Source organism: Triticum aestivum, chromosome 3A (assembly GCF_018294505.1).
Source record: "Triticum aestivum cultivar Chinese Spring chromosome 3A, IWGSC CS RefSeq v2.1, whole genome shotgun sequence".
NCBI lineage: Eukaryota > Viridiplantae > Streptophyta > Magnoliopsida > Poales > Poaceae > Triticum > Triticum aestivum.
In genome coordinates, this window is record NC_057800.1 from 732,825,595 (window position 1) to 732,839,493 (window position 13,899).

At 44.2% G+C, this 13,899-nt stretch overlaps 1 protein-coding gene across 1 annotated transcript; it reads left to right on the forward strand.

The window, feature by feature from the left end:
• Window positions 1–332: 332 nt before the first annotated feature.
• On the forward strand, window positions 333–3,446 carry LOC123059548 (VAMP-like protein YKT61). The gene is made up of 6 exons (XM_044482089.1): window positions 333–812; window positions 903–1,000; window positions 1,151–1,255; window positions 2,594–2,659; window positions 3,002–3,088; window positions 3,166–3,446. The coding sequence occupies exons 1-6, from the start codon at window positions 566–568 to the stop codon at window positions 3,214–3,216; spliced, it is 654 nt and encodes a 217-aa protein (XP_044338024.1). The 5' UTR covers window positions 333–565; the 3' UTR covers window positions 3,217–3,446.
• Window positions 3,447–13,899: the final 10,453 nt, after the last annotated feature.

Here is a 13,899-nt window from a genome sequence, read left to right on the forward strand (position 1 = left end):
CACGGGACCCTTCATCCAGCACGTTCATTGCCAGCGGGCATGTCGCGCTATGTAGGAAGTGTTTTGCCCGCTATATGTGCGGCGAAATTTCAGTTCGTTTGGTCCTAGCCCTAGCACCCCGACGTCCGAATTCTTTCCATAATAATGCTTCTACCGACTTCGACTTTGGTAACGAATATATCCAAAAATAAAATTTCAAATCTGTATCAGGATTGTGTTTGCTCCCGAAGGCATGGATTTCGGTATGTGTATGGTGGATCCAAGTTCCTTAAGAACAAAGGCAAATAAATAAATAAATAAATAAAACACAATGGATCACACACACGGCATCGCATAAGCAAAACCAGAGGAGAATAAAAACAAGAAATAAAACACGGGAGACGGCCCACGTCGGCGGTCCCTCCCTCCCCCCAAATCGCATCGCATTCGCATTCGCCGACGCGGCACGCACCGGCAGCGGCGTGCCGGCGACGGCGGTTTGATTTCTTGTCCCTTCCCTCGCCAAGTAGCCGCCCCCCGGACCCGGCATCCCCCCTTCCCCTCGCATTCCGTCCCGCCCAACCCGATGAAGATCACGGCGCTGCTGGTGCTCCGGAGCCCCGGGGACGCCTCCTCCTCGTCATCCTCGGTGACGGCGGTAGGAGGGGCTGGCGGCGGGGAGCCGCAGCAGGCGGCGGTGCTGGCGAACGCGTCGGACGTGACCCGCTTCGGCTTCTTCCAGCGGCCCGCCGCGCGCGAGTTCATCGTCTTCGTCGCCCGCACCGTCGCGCTCCGCACCCGCGCCGGCACCCGCCAGACCGTCCAGCACCAAGGTGACCACCCCCCTCTCCGTCGCTCGAATCTGGCCTGAATCTGTTGCGAATCTGATCTGACGCCCTCCGCCACCCCTGCCCCCGCTGCAGAGTACAAGGTGCATTGCTACAACCAGGGCGGCCTCTGCGCCGTCGCCTTCACCGACGACCACTACCCCGTCCGGGGCGCCTTCTCCCTCCTCGGCAAGGTGCCGCCGCCTCCAAGATTAATGCTTTCCTCTGTTATCAGTCGATTCCCCCCTGACGCTTTCTTCTTGTACTAAAAAAAGGGTGAATCTGATTGTTGTGTTCACCGCGTTAGTCTCGCTCACATTGGTTATTTCTTCGGATTCTCGCAGGTTCTTGAGGAGTACCTGAAGAGTTTCGGAGAGTCGTGGAGGACAGCGGAAGACAAGGCCACCCAGCATTGGCAATATCTTGATGACGCCTTGGCTAAATATCAGGTCCACTCATTTGATCATCTCCAATGTATTTCTGTCGCTGCTTGAGTAAGTATATAGCGTTCTGTCGGGTTCTGGCCTTCCAAGATGTAAATGCACATCTCTGTTAGCTAGGTAGGTGCCTTGGAATTCTGAGTTTGTAACAATTTCCTATTTGGTCGTGGATAGTGACGATAGCAGGCTCTGCATCTAGGCACCCTGAAGAATATTGCAACTGACAGAAGCAAGCAAATCATATACATTGTTTGCGCGCCCATTCTTATGATCTTCACATTCAGAATCATTATACTTACAGTCCAGATTTGTTCAAATGCCATTTGACCATCTCTAATGTTTCTCTATCACTGCTTGAATAAGTAGCTCTTTCGGTTGTAGCTTTTGAAGATGTAAATGCACATCTCTGTCAGCTGACTGAGTTCCTTGAAATTCTTAGTTCATAATCTCCAATTTTGTCGACAGTAGCTTCTTGCATCTAGGTGAATGCGATGCTTAAACATAATGCACCTTATAAGAGCAAGCAAATCATATAAATTATTTGCACACCCATTGTTATGAACTTAACACTTTGACTGACATTCATAACCATTATATTTCCCCCTGTCCAAATTTGTTGTCTTATGACTTAATAGTGTCTCATTTGCTGTTCATATGGAGTCTGGCCCCGGTGCAGTGGTAGCTAAAAGTTATAGATAATAATAATCAGTTTCTTGCTAGTTGGGTTATTTACTTCTGCACATATTTTGTGTATTGGAGATAAGTTTTCCTGAACTTCCGAGATTGTCTCTTATGGGTTGGTCAAGTCTGTCCCTAGAAAAGGGATAACATCATATCCACTTACAATTAATGAATTGTGTGTGTCCGATCTCTTCCAAATATATAGTCAAATCTCACCCTTCCGGTTGGTCTTTCCTGTAGGGTAGTTGTCCATTGGGGGCTCATCTTCTCAACAAATTACTTGTCATTTTGGCTCTGTAGTCCATACATGTAGTATAAAGAGTTTGTGCTTCAATTATTGACATGAGTTGCGCCTAATAATTGTACAATCACCTCTCTAACATCAGTGCCAATAAGCACTGCAATAAACAATCATCATGTCCATGCAACCAAAATCAACTTGCCAAAAAAAGCCTGAAACATCATCTATTTTAAACTGTAGCTAGCTTTGTCCATGGAGTGGGTTCAGACAGGATCCATGTATAGTTTTTGCATCTTTTTTGGCCTCTTGTTTTCTGGGTATTTCTGCAAATTTAAAATACCTACCTCAAGCATGGTGTTACTGCTTAGACGATGCTTGTTTTGTCAGTAATTGATCTGTTTGCCTTCCGATTATTTTTGCTGTAGGATCCTGCAGAGGCCGACAAGCTGATGAAGATCCAGAGAGACTTAGATGAAACCAAGATTATTCTTGTAAGTATGATATCCCTGTGAACCTAATTGCATTCCTCCTTTAACTTATTGCCTATGTTCTGAATATATTGTTTATGGATGTGCGCGAATGGTTATATTGTTCAGTTGTGTTCACTGTTCAGCAAAGACTGCATTATGTGTACTCCCTGGTAGTATCTGCTTTGTGTTCAGTTCAGACTCGGTCCCGGCGCACCATGAGTGAGCATGTGCGCATATAGATCATACATAATTAACAAGCTAGGTGTATTGCCGGAATTTGATTTATGTGAACAGTTGGACACAAGTACCTATGTCTGTTCTTTTTTTTGCACATCTGTTTATCCATAATTTGGGTGATTGCAGCACAAGACCATCGACAGTGTGCTGCAAAGAGGCGAACGGCTGGATAGCCTGGTAGAGAAGAGTTCTGATCTAAGCGTCGCTTCACAGGTAGGGTTGTATGTTGATCGACTGGTTAGTTTATGATGATGATGTTGTGCTGATTTTTCCCCTTTGCTCCTATGCAGATGTTCTACAAGCAGGCCAAGAAAACCAACTCCTGCTGCACAATCCTGTAATAACCAAGCTCAGCTCCCTAGGGTAGCGGCGTCGAACTCGATCACTAGTACCGGAACCACACGTGTCTACATCCATTTTCTCTGCTATGATCCTGAGACGTAGTAGTAACTGTCATAAACACCACGTCAGTGTCCAAAAAGTGTATTGAATAACTCGTTGTCATGTGTGATTCTCTGTAAATAATGCATAAGTTTGGTCAGGTTGTGAGTTGCGTTTCTGCTGCGTTCAAGCTACTTGCCACTGCCATTTCTTAGAGACTTAAACTAACTCCCTAGTGGTATTTTCTCGTCTACAACTGAACTGATGGCTCACACATTTCCAGAGAAAAAAGAACAGAGGACAAATGAGTGCACATTTCTGAATGGATCCCAAAGTTTTTGCACTAGGCAGATGAAATGATGACCCACACTCACTCATATTTACAGTCATTCAAAAGACAGGTACTACACCACTGGTACAAAACATTCACTACTGCGAGCATTAGTAAGGTACACATCAATAACATGTATATCACATATACCTTTGTTCACCTTGCCATCCTTCTTATCTGCCAAATACTTGGGGCAGTTCCGCTTCCAGTGACCAGTCTGCTTGAAGTAGAAGCACTCAGTTTCAGGCTTAGGTCCAGACTTGGGTTTCTTCTCTTGAGCAGCAACTTGCTTGCCGTTCTTCTTGAAGTTCCCCTTCTTCTTCCCTTTGCCCTTCTTCTTCCCTCACACCACTGGTACTACACCACTGGTACTACGCCTTATGAACTGTGGTTTGGCAAGAAACCAAAGTTGTCGTTTCTTAAAGTCTGGGGCTGCGATGCTTATGTGAAAAAGCTTCAACCTGATAAGCTCGAACCCAAATCGGAGAAATGTGTCTTCATAGGATACCCAAAAGAGACTGTTGGGTACACCTTCTATCACAGATCCGAAGGCAAGACTTTTGTTGCCAAATTTGGAATCTTTCTAGAGAAGGAGTTTCTCTCAAAAGAAGTGAGTGGGAGGAAAGTACAACTTGATGAGGTAACTGTACCTGCTCCCTTATTGGAAAGTAGTTCATCACAGAAACCGGTTCCTGTGACACCTACACCAACTAGTGAGGAAGTTAATGATGATGATCATGAAACTTCAGATCAAGTTGTTACTAAACCTCGTAGGTCAACCAAAGTAAGATCCGCACCAGAGTGGTACGGTAATCATGTTCTGGAGGTTATGTTACTAGACCATAACGAACCTACGAACTATGAAGAAGCGATGGTGAGCCCAGATTCCGCAAAATGGCTTGAGGCCATGAAATCTGAGATGGGATCCATGTATGAGAACAAAGTGTGGACTTTGGTTGACTTGCCTATTGATCGGCAAGCCATTGAAAATAAATGGATCTTCAAGAAGAAGACTGACGCTAATGGTAATGTTACTGTCTATAAAGCTCAATTTGTTGCAAAAGGTTTTCGACAAGTTCAGGGGATTGACTACGATGAGACTTTCTCACCCGTAGTGATGCTTAAGTCTGTCTGAATCATGTTAGCGATTGCTGCATTTTATGATTATGAAATTTGGCAAATGGATGTCAAAACTGCATTCTTGAATGGATTTCTGGAAGAAGAGTTGTATATGATGCAACCGGAAGGTTTTGTCGATCCAAAGGGAGCTAACAAAGTGTGCAAGCTCCAGCGATCCATTTATGGACTGGTGCAAGCCTCTCGGAGTTGGAATAAATGTTTTGATAGTGTGATCAAAGCTTATGGTTTTATACAGACTTTTGGAGAAGCCTGTATTTACAAGAAAGTGAGTGGGTTCTCTGTAGCATTTCTGATATTATATGTGGATGACATATTGTTGATTGGAAATGATATAGAATTTCTGGATAGCATAAAAGGATATCTGAATAAGAGTTTTTCAATGAAAGATCTCGGAGAAGCTGCTTATATATTGGGCATCAAGATCTATAGAGATAGATCGAGACGCTTAATTGGACTTTCACAAAGGACATGCCTTGACAAAGTTTTGAAGAAGTTCAAAATGGATCAAGCAAAGAAGGGTTCTTGCCTGTGTTACAAGGTGTGAAGTTGAGTAAGACTTAATGCCCGACCACTACAGAAGATAGAGAGAAAATGAAAGATGTTCCCTATGCTTCAGCCATAGGCTCTATCATGTATGCAATGCTGTGTACCAGACCTGATGTGTGCCTTGCTATTAGTTTAGCAGGGAGGTACCAAAGTAATCCAGGAGTGGATCACTGGACAACGGTCAAGAACATCCTGAAATACCTGAAAAGGACGAAGGATATGTTTCTCATTTATGGAGGTGACAAAGAACTCGTCGTAAATGGTTACGTCGACGCAAGCTTTGACACTGATCTGGATGATTCTAAATCGCAAACCGGATACGTGTTTTTATTAAATGGTCGGGCTATCAGTTGGTGCAGTTCTAAACAAAGCGTCGTAGCAGGATCTACATGTGAAGCGGAGTACATAGCTGCTTCGGTAGCAGCAAATGAAGGAGTCTGGATGAAGGAGTTCATATCCGATCTAGGTGTCATATCTAGTGCGTCGGGTCCAATGAAAATCTTTTGTGACAATACTGGTGCAATTGCTTTGGTAAAGGAATCCAGATTTCACAAGAGAACCAAGCACATCAAGAGACGCTTCAACTCCATCCGGGATCAAGTCCAGGAGGGAGACATAGAGATTTGCAAGATACATACGGATCTGAATGTTGCAGACCCGTTGACTAAGCCTCTTCCACGAGCAAAACATGATCAGCACCAAGGCTCCATGGGTGTTAGAATCATTACTGTGTAATCTAGATTATTGACTCTAGTGCAAGTGGGAGACTGAAGGTGCAAGTGGGAGACTGAAGGAAATATGCCTTAGAGGCAATAATAAAGTTATTATTTATTTCCTTATATCATGATAAATGTCTTGTTGGGGAACGTAGTAATTTCAAAAAATTTCCTACGCACACACAAGATCATGGTGATGCATAGCAACGAGAGGGGAGAGTGTTGTCCACGTACCCTCGTAGACCGAAAGTGGAAGCGTTATAACAACGCGGTTGATGTAGTCGTACGTCTTCACGGCCCGACCGATCAAGCACCGAAACTACGGCACCTCCGAGTTCTAGCACACGTTCAGCTCGATGACGATCCCCGGACTCCGATCCAGCAAAGTGTCGGGGAAGAGTTCCGTCAGCACGATAGCATGGTGACGATCTTGATGTTCTACCGTCGCAGGGCTTCGCCTAAGCACCGCTACAATATTATCGAGGATTATGGTGGAGGGGGGCACCGCACACGGCTAAGAGATCTCAAGGATCAATTGTTGTCTAGAGGTGCCCCCCTGCCCCCGTATATAAAGGAGCAAGGGGGAGGGGCGGCCGGCCATGATGAGGTGCGCCAGGGAGGAGTCCTACTCCTACCGGGAGTAGGACTCCCTCCTTTTCCTTGTCCAAGTAGGAGAGGGGGAAGGAAGGGAGAGAGGAGAGGAAGGAAAGGGGCGGCGCCGCCCCTTCCTCCTTGTCCAATTCGGACTAGAGGGGGAGGGGGAGCGCGGCCTGCCCTGGCCGCCCCTCCTCTTCTCCACTTTAGGCCCATGAGGCCCATTAACCCCCCGGGGGGTTCCGGTAACCCCCCGGTACTCCGGTTTTATCCGAAATTTCTCCGGAACACTTCCGGTGTCCGAATATAGTCGTCCAATATATCAATCTTTATGTCTCGACCATTTCGAGACTCCTCGTTATGTCCGTGATCATATCCAGGACTCCGAACTAACTTCGGTACATCAAAACTAATAAACTCATAATATAACTGTCATCGAAACCTTAAGCGTGTGGACCCTACGGGTTAGAGAACAATGTAGACATGACCGAGACACGTCTCCTGTCAATAACCAATAGCGGAACCTGGATGCTCATATTGGCTCCCACATGTTCTACGAAGATCTTTTATCTGTCAGACCGCATAACAATATACGTTGTTCCCTTTGTCATCGGTATGTTACTTGCCCGAGATTCGATCGTCGGTATCTCAATACCTAGTTCAATCTCGTTGCCGGCAAGTCTCTTTACTCGTTTCGTAATACATCATCTCACAACTAACTCATTAGTTGCATTGCTTGCAAGGCTTAGGTGATGTGCATTACCGAGAGGGCCCAAAGATATCTCTCCGACAATCGGAGTGACAAATCCTAATCTCGAAATACGCCAAGCTAACATATACCTTTGGAGACACCTGTAGAGCACCTTTATAATCACCCAGTTATATTGTGATGTTTGGTAGCACACAAAGTGTTCCTCCGGTAAATGGGAGTTGCATAATCTCATAGTCATCGGAACATGTAGAAGTTATGAAGAAAGCAATAGCAACATACTAAATGATCGGGTGCTAAGCTAATGGAATGGGTCATGTCAATCACATCATTCTCCTAATAATGTGATCCCGTTAATCAAATGACAACACATGTCTATGGTTAGGAAACATAACCATCTTTGATTAATGAGCTAGTCAAGTAGAGGCATACTATTGACGTTTAATTTGTCTATGTATTCACACAAGTATTATGTTTCCGGATAATACAATTCTAGCATGAATAATAAAGATTTATCATGATATAAGGAAATAAAATAATAACATTATTATTGCCTCTAGGGCATATTTCCTTCAGTCTCCCACTTGCACTAGAGTCAATAATTTAGATTACACAGTAATGATTCTAACACCCATTGAGCTTTGGTGCTGATCATGTTTTGCTCGTGGAAGAGGCTTAGTCAATGGGTCTGCAACATTCAGATCCGTATGTATCTTGCAAATCTCTATGTCTCCCACCTGGACTAGATCCCGGATGGAATTGAAGCGTCTCTTGATGTGCTTGGTTCTCTTGTGAAATCTGGATTCCTTTGCCAAGGAAATTGCACCAGTATTGTCACAAAAGATTTTCATAGGATCCGATGCACTAGGTACGACACCTAGATCGGATATGAACTCCTTCATCCAGACTCCTTCGTTTGCTGCTTCCGAAGCAGCTATGTACTCCGCTTCACATGTAGATCCCGCCACAACGCTTTGTTTAGAACTGCACCAACTGACAGCTCCACCGTTTAATGTAAACACATATCCGGTTTGCGATTTAGAATCTTCCGGATCAGTGTCAAAGCTTGCATCAACGTAACCATTTACGATGAGCACTTTATCACCTCTATATATGAGAAACATATCCTTAGTCCTTTTTAGGTATTTCAGGATGTTCTTGACCGCTGTCCAGTGATCCACTCCTGGATTACTTTGGTACCTCCCTGCTAGACTTATATCAAGACACACATTAGGTCTGGTACACAGCATTGCATACATGATAGAGCCTATGGCTGAAGCATAGGGAACATCTTTCATTTTCTCTCTATCTTCTGCATTGGTCGGGCATTGAGTCTTACTCAATTTCACACCTTGTAACACAGGCAAGAATCCTTTCTTTGCTTGATCCATTTTGAACTTCTTCAAAACTTTGTCAAGGTATGTACTTTGTGAAAGTCCAATTTTGCGTATTGATCTATCTCAATAGATCTTAATGCCCAATATGTAAGCAACTTCACCGAGGTCTTTCACTGAAAAACTCTTATTCAAGTATCCCTTTATGCTATCCAGAAATTCTATATCATTTCCGATTAGTAATATGTCATCTACATATAATATCAGAAATGCTACAGAGCTCCCACTCACTTTCTTGTAAATACAGGCTTCTCCAAGAGTCTGTACAAAACCAAATGCTTTGATCACACTATCAAAGTGTTTATTCCAACTCCGGGAGGCTTGCACCAGTCCGTAAATGGATCGCTGGAGCTTGCACACTTTGTTAGCTCCCTTTGGATCGACAAAACCTTCCGGCTGCATCATATACAACTCTTCTTCTGGAAATCCATTCAGGAATGCAGTTTTGACATCCATCTGACAAATTTCATAATCATAAAATGACAAAATTGCTAACATGATTCGGACAGACTTAAGCATCGCTATGGGTGAGAAGGTCTCATCGTAGTCAATCCCTTGAACTTGTTGAAAACCTTTTGTGACAAGTCGAGCTTTGTAGACAGTAATATTACCGTCAACGTCAGTCTTCTTCTTGAAGATCCATTTATTCTCAATTGCTTGCCGATCATTGGGCAAGTCAACCAAAGTCCATACTTTGTTCTCATACATGGATCCCATCTTAGATTTCATGGCTTCAAGCCATTTTGCGGAATCTGGGCTCACCATCGCTTCTTTGTAGTTCATAGGTTCATCATGATCTAGTAGCATGACTTCCAGAACAGGATTACCGTACCACTCTGGTGCGGATCTTACTCTGGTTGATCTACGAGGTTCGGTAGTAACTTGTTCTGAAGTTTCATGATCATTATCATTACCTTCCTCACTAATTGGTGTAGGTGTCACAGAAACCGGTTTCTGCAATGTACTACTTTCCAATAAGGGAGCAGGTACAGTTACCTCATCAAGTTCTACTTTCCTCCCACTCACTTCTTTCGAGAGAAACTCCTTCTCTAGAAAGGATCCATTCTTAGCAACAAATGTCTTGCCTTTGGATTTGTGATAGAAGGTGTACCCAAAAGTCTCCTTTGGGTATCCTATGAAGACACATTTCTCCGATTTGGGTTCGAGCTTATCAGGTTGAAGTTTTTTCACATAAGCATCGCAGCCCCAAACTTTCAGAAACGACAACTTTGGTTTCTTGCCAAACCACAGTTCATAAGGCGTCATCTCAACGGATTTTGATGGTGCCCTATTTAACGTGAATGCGGCCATCTCTAAAGCATAACCCCAAAACGATAGCGGTAAATCTGTAAGAGACATCATAGATCGCACCATATCAAGTAAAGTATGATTATGATGTTCGGACACACCATTACGCTGTGGTGTTCCGGGTGGCGTGAGTTGCGAAACTATTCCGCATTGTTTCAAATGTAGACGAAACTCGTAACTCAAATATTCTCCTCCACGATCAGATCGTAGAAACTTTATTTTCTTGTTACGATGTTTTTCAACTTCAGTCTGAAATTCTTTGAACTTTTCAAATGTTTCAGACTTATGTTTCATTAAGTAGATATACCCATATCTGCTTAAATCATCTGTGAAGGTGAGAAAATAACGATATCCGCCATGAGCTTCAACATTCATTGGACCACATAGATCTGTATGTATGATTTCCAACAAATCTTTTGCTCTCTCCGTAGTACCGGAGAATGGTGTTTTAGTCATCTTGCCCATGAGGCACGGTTCGCAAGTAGCAAGTGATTCATAATCAAGTGATTCCAAAAGTCCATCAGTATGGAGTTTCTTCATGCGTTTTATACCGATATGACCTAAACGGCAGTGCCACAAATAAGTTGCACTATCATTATCAACTCTACATCTTTTGGTCTCAACATTATGAATATGTGTATCACTACTATCGAGATTCATAAAAATAGACCATTCTTCAAGGGTGCATGACCATAAAAGATATTACTCATATAAATAGAACAACCATTATTCTCTGATTTAAATGAATAACCGTCTCGCATTAAACAAGATCCAGATATAATGTTCATGCTCAACGCTGGCACCAAATAACAATTATTTAGGTCTAATACTAATCCCGATGGTAGATGTAGAGGTAGCGTGCCGACCGCGACCACATTGACTTTGGAACCATTTCCCATGCGCATCGTCACCTCGTCCTTCGCCAGTGTTCGCTTAATCCGTAGTCCCCGTTTTGAGTTGCAAATATTAGCAACAGAACCAGTATCAAATACCCAAGTGCTACTGCGAGCTCTAGTAAGGTACACATCAATAACATGTATATCACATATACCTTTGTTCACCTTGCCATCCTTCTTATCTGCCAAATACTTTGGGCAGTTCCGCTTCCAGTGACCAGTCTTCTTGCAGTAGAAGCACTCAGTTTCAGGCTTAGGTCCAGATTTGGGTTTCTTCTCTTGAGCAGCAACTTGCTTGCTGTTCTTCTTGAAGTTCCCCTTCTTCTTCCCTTTGCCCTTTTTCTTGAAACTAGTGGTCTTGTTGACCATCTACACTTGATGCTCCTTCTTGATTTCTACCTCCGCAGCTTTCAGCATTGCGAAGAGCTCGGGAATAGTCTTATTCATCCCTTGCATATTATAGTTCATCACGAAGCTCTTGTAGCTAGGTGGCAGTGATTGGAGAATTCTGTCAATGACGCAATCATCTGGAAGATTAACTCCCAATTGAATCAAGTGATTATTATACCCAGACATTTTGAGTATATGCTCACTGACAGAACTGTTCTCCTCCATCTTGCAGCTATAGAACTTATTGGAGACTTCATATCTATCAATCCGGGCATTTGCTTGAAATATTAACTTCAACTCCTGGAGCATCTCATATGCTCCATGACGTTCAAAACTTCGTTGAAGTCCCGATTCTAAGCCGTAAAGCATGGCACACTGAACTATCGAGTGTTGCTTTGCCAGACGTTCATAACATCTGGTGTTGCTCCAGCAGCAGGCCTGGCACCCAGCGGTGCTTCCAGGACGTAATTCTTCTGTGCAGCAATGAGGATAATCCTCAAGTTACGGACCCAGTCCGTGTAATTGCTACCATCATCTTTCAACTTTGCTTTCTCAAGGAACGCATTAAAATTCAACGGAACAACAGCACGGGCCATCTATCTACAATCAAACATAAACAAGCAAGATACTATCAGGTACTAAGTTCATGATAAATTTAAGTTCAATTAATCATATTACTTAAGAACTCCCACTTAGAAAGACATCCCTCTAATCTTCTAAGTGATTACGTGATCCAAATCAACTAAACCATAACCGATCATCACGTGAAATGGAGTAGTTTTCAATGGTGAACATTGCTATATTGATCATATCTACTATATGATTCACGCTCGACCTTTCAGTCTCAGTGTTCCGAGGCCATATCTGCATATGCTAGGCTCGTCAAGTTTAACCTGAGTATTTTGCGTCTGCAAAAACTGGCTTGCACCCGTTGTAGATGGACGTAGAGCTTATCACACCCGATCATCACGTGGTGTCTGGGCATGACGAACTTTGGCAACGGTGCATACTCAGGGAGAACACTTTTTATTTTGAAATTTAGTGAGAGATCATCTTATAATGCTACCGTCAATCAAAGCAAGATAAGATGCATAAAAGATAAACATCACATGCAATCAATATAAGTGATATGATATGGCCATCATCATCTTGTACTTTTGATCTCCATCTCCGAAGTACCGTCATGATCACCATCGTCACCGGCGCGACACCTTGATCTCCATCGTCAACCTTATGCTTCCACGACTATCGCTACCTTATGCTTCCACGACTATCGCTACCGCTTAGTGATAAAGTAGAGCATTATAGCGCGATTGCATTGCATACAATAAAACGACAACCATATGGTTCCTGCCAGTTGTCGATAACTCGGTTACAAAACATGATCATCTCATACAATAAAATTTAGCATCATGTCTTGACCATATCACATCACAACATGCCCTGCAAAAACAAGTTAGACGTCCTCTACTTTGTTTGTTGCAAGTTTTACGTGGCTGCTATGGGCTTAGGCAAGAACCAATCTTACCTACGCATCAAAACCACAACTATAGTTTGTCAAGTTGGTGCTATTTTAACCTTCGCAAGGACCGGGCGTAGCCACACTTGATTCAACTAAAGTTGGAGAAACTGACACCCGCCAGCCACCTGTGTGCAAAGCATGTCGGTAGAACTAGTCTCGCGTAAGCGTACGCATAATGTCGGTCCGGGCCGCTCCATCCAACAATACCGCCGAACCAAAGTATGACATCCTGGTAAGCAGTATGACTTATATCGCCCACAACTCACTTGTGTTCTACTCGTGCATATAACGTCAACACATAAAACCTAGGCTCTGATACCACTGTTGGGGAATGTAGTAATTTCAAAAAATTTCCTACGCACACACAATATCATGGTGATGCATAGCAACGAGAGGAGAGAGTGTTGTCCACGTACCCTCGTAGACCGAAAGCGGAAGCGTTATAACAACGCGGTTGATGTAGTCGTACGTCTTCAAGGCCCGACCGATCAAGCACCGAAACTACGACACCTCCGAGTTCTAGCACACGTTCAGCTCGATGACGATCCCCGGACTCCAATCCAGCAAAGTGTCGGGGAAGAGTTCCGTCAGCACGACGGCGTGGTGATGATCTTGATGTTCTACCGTCGCAGGGCTTCGCCTAAGCACCGCTACAATATTATCGAGGATTATGGTGGAGGGGGGCACCGCACACGGCTAAGAGATCTCAAGGATCAATTGTTGTCTAGAGGTGCCCCCCTGCCCCCGTATATAAAGGAGCAAGGGGGAGGGGCGGCCGGCCATGATGAGGCGCACCAGGGAGGAGTCCTACTCCTACCGGGAGTAGGACTCCCTCCTTTTCCTTGTCCAAGTAGGAGAGGAGGAAGGAAGGGAGAGAGGAGACGAAGGAAAGGGGGGGGGGGCGCCCCTCCCTCCTTGTCCAATTCGTACTAGAGGGGGAGGGGGCGCGCGGCCTGCCCTGGCCGCCCCTCCTCTTCTTCCCTTTAGGCCCATGAGGCCCATTAACCCCCCGGGGGGTTCCGGTAACCCCCCGGTACTCCGGTTTTATCCGAAACTTCTCCGGAACACTTCCGGTGTCCGAATATAGTTGTCCAATA

Coding starts and splice junctions, on each gene's coding strand:
- LOC123059548 (XM_044482089.1), top strand. CDS start 566: ATGAAGATCACGGCGCTGCTGGTGCTCCGGAGCCCCGGGGACGCCTCC. Junction 1,001..1,150: donor CCTTCTCCCTCCTCGGCAAG/GTGCCGCCGCCT, acceptor GGATTCTCGCAG/GTTCTTGAGGAGTACCTGAA. Junction 3,089..3,165: donor ATCTAAGCGTCGCTTCACAG/GTAGGGTTGTAT, acceptor GCTCCTATGCAG/ATGTTCTACAAGCAGGCCAA.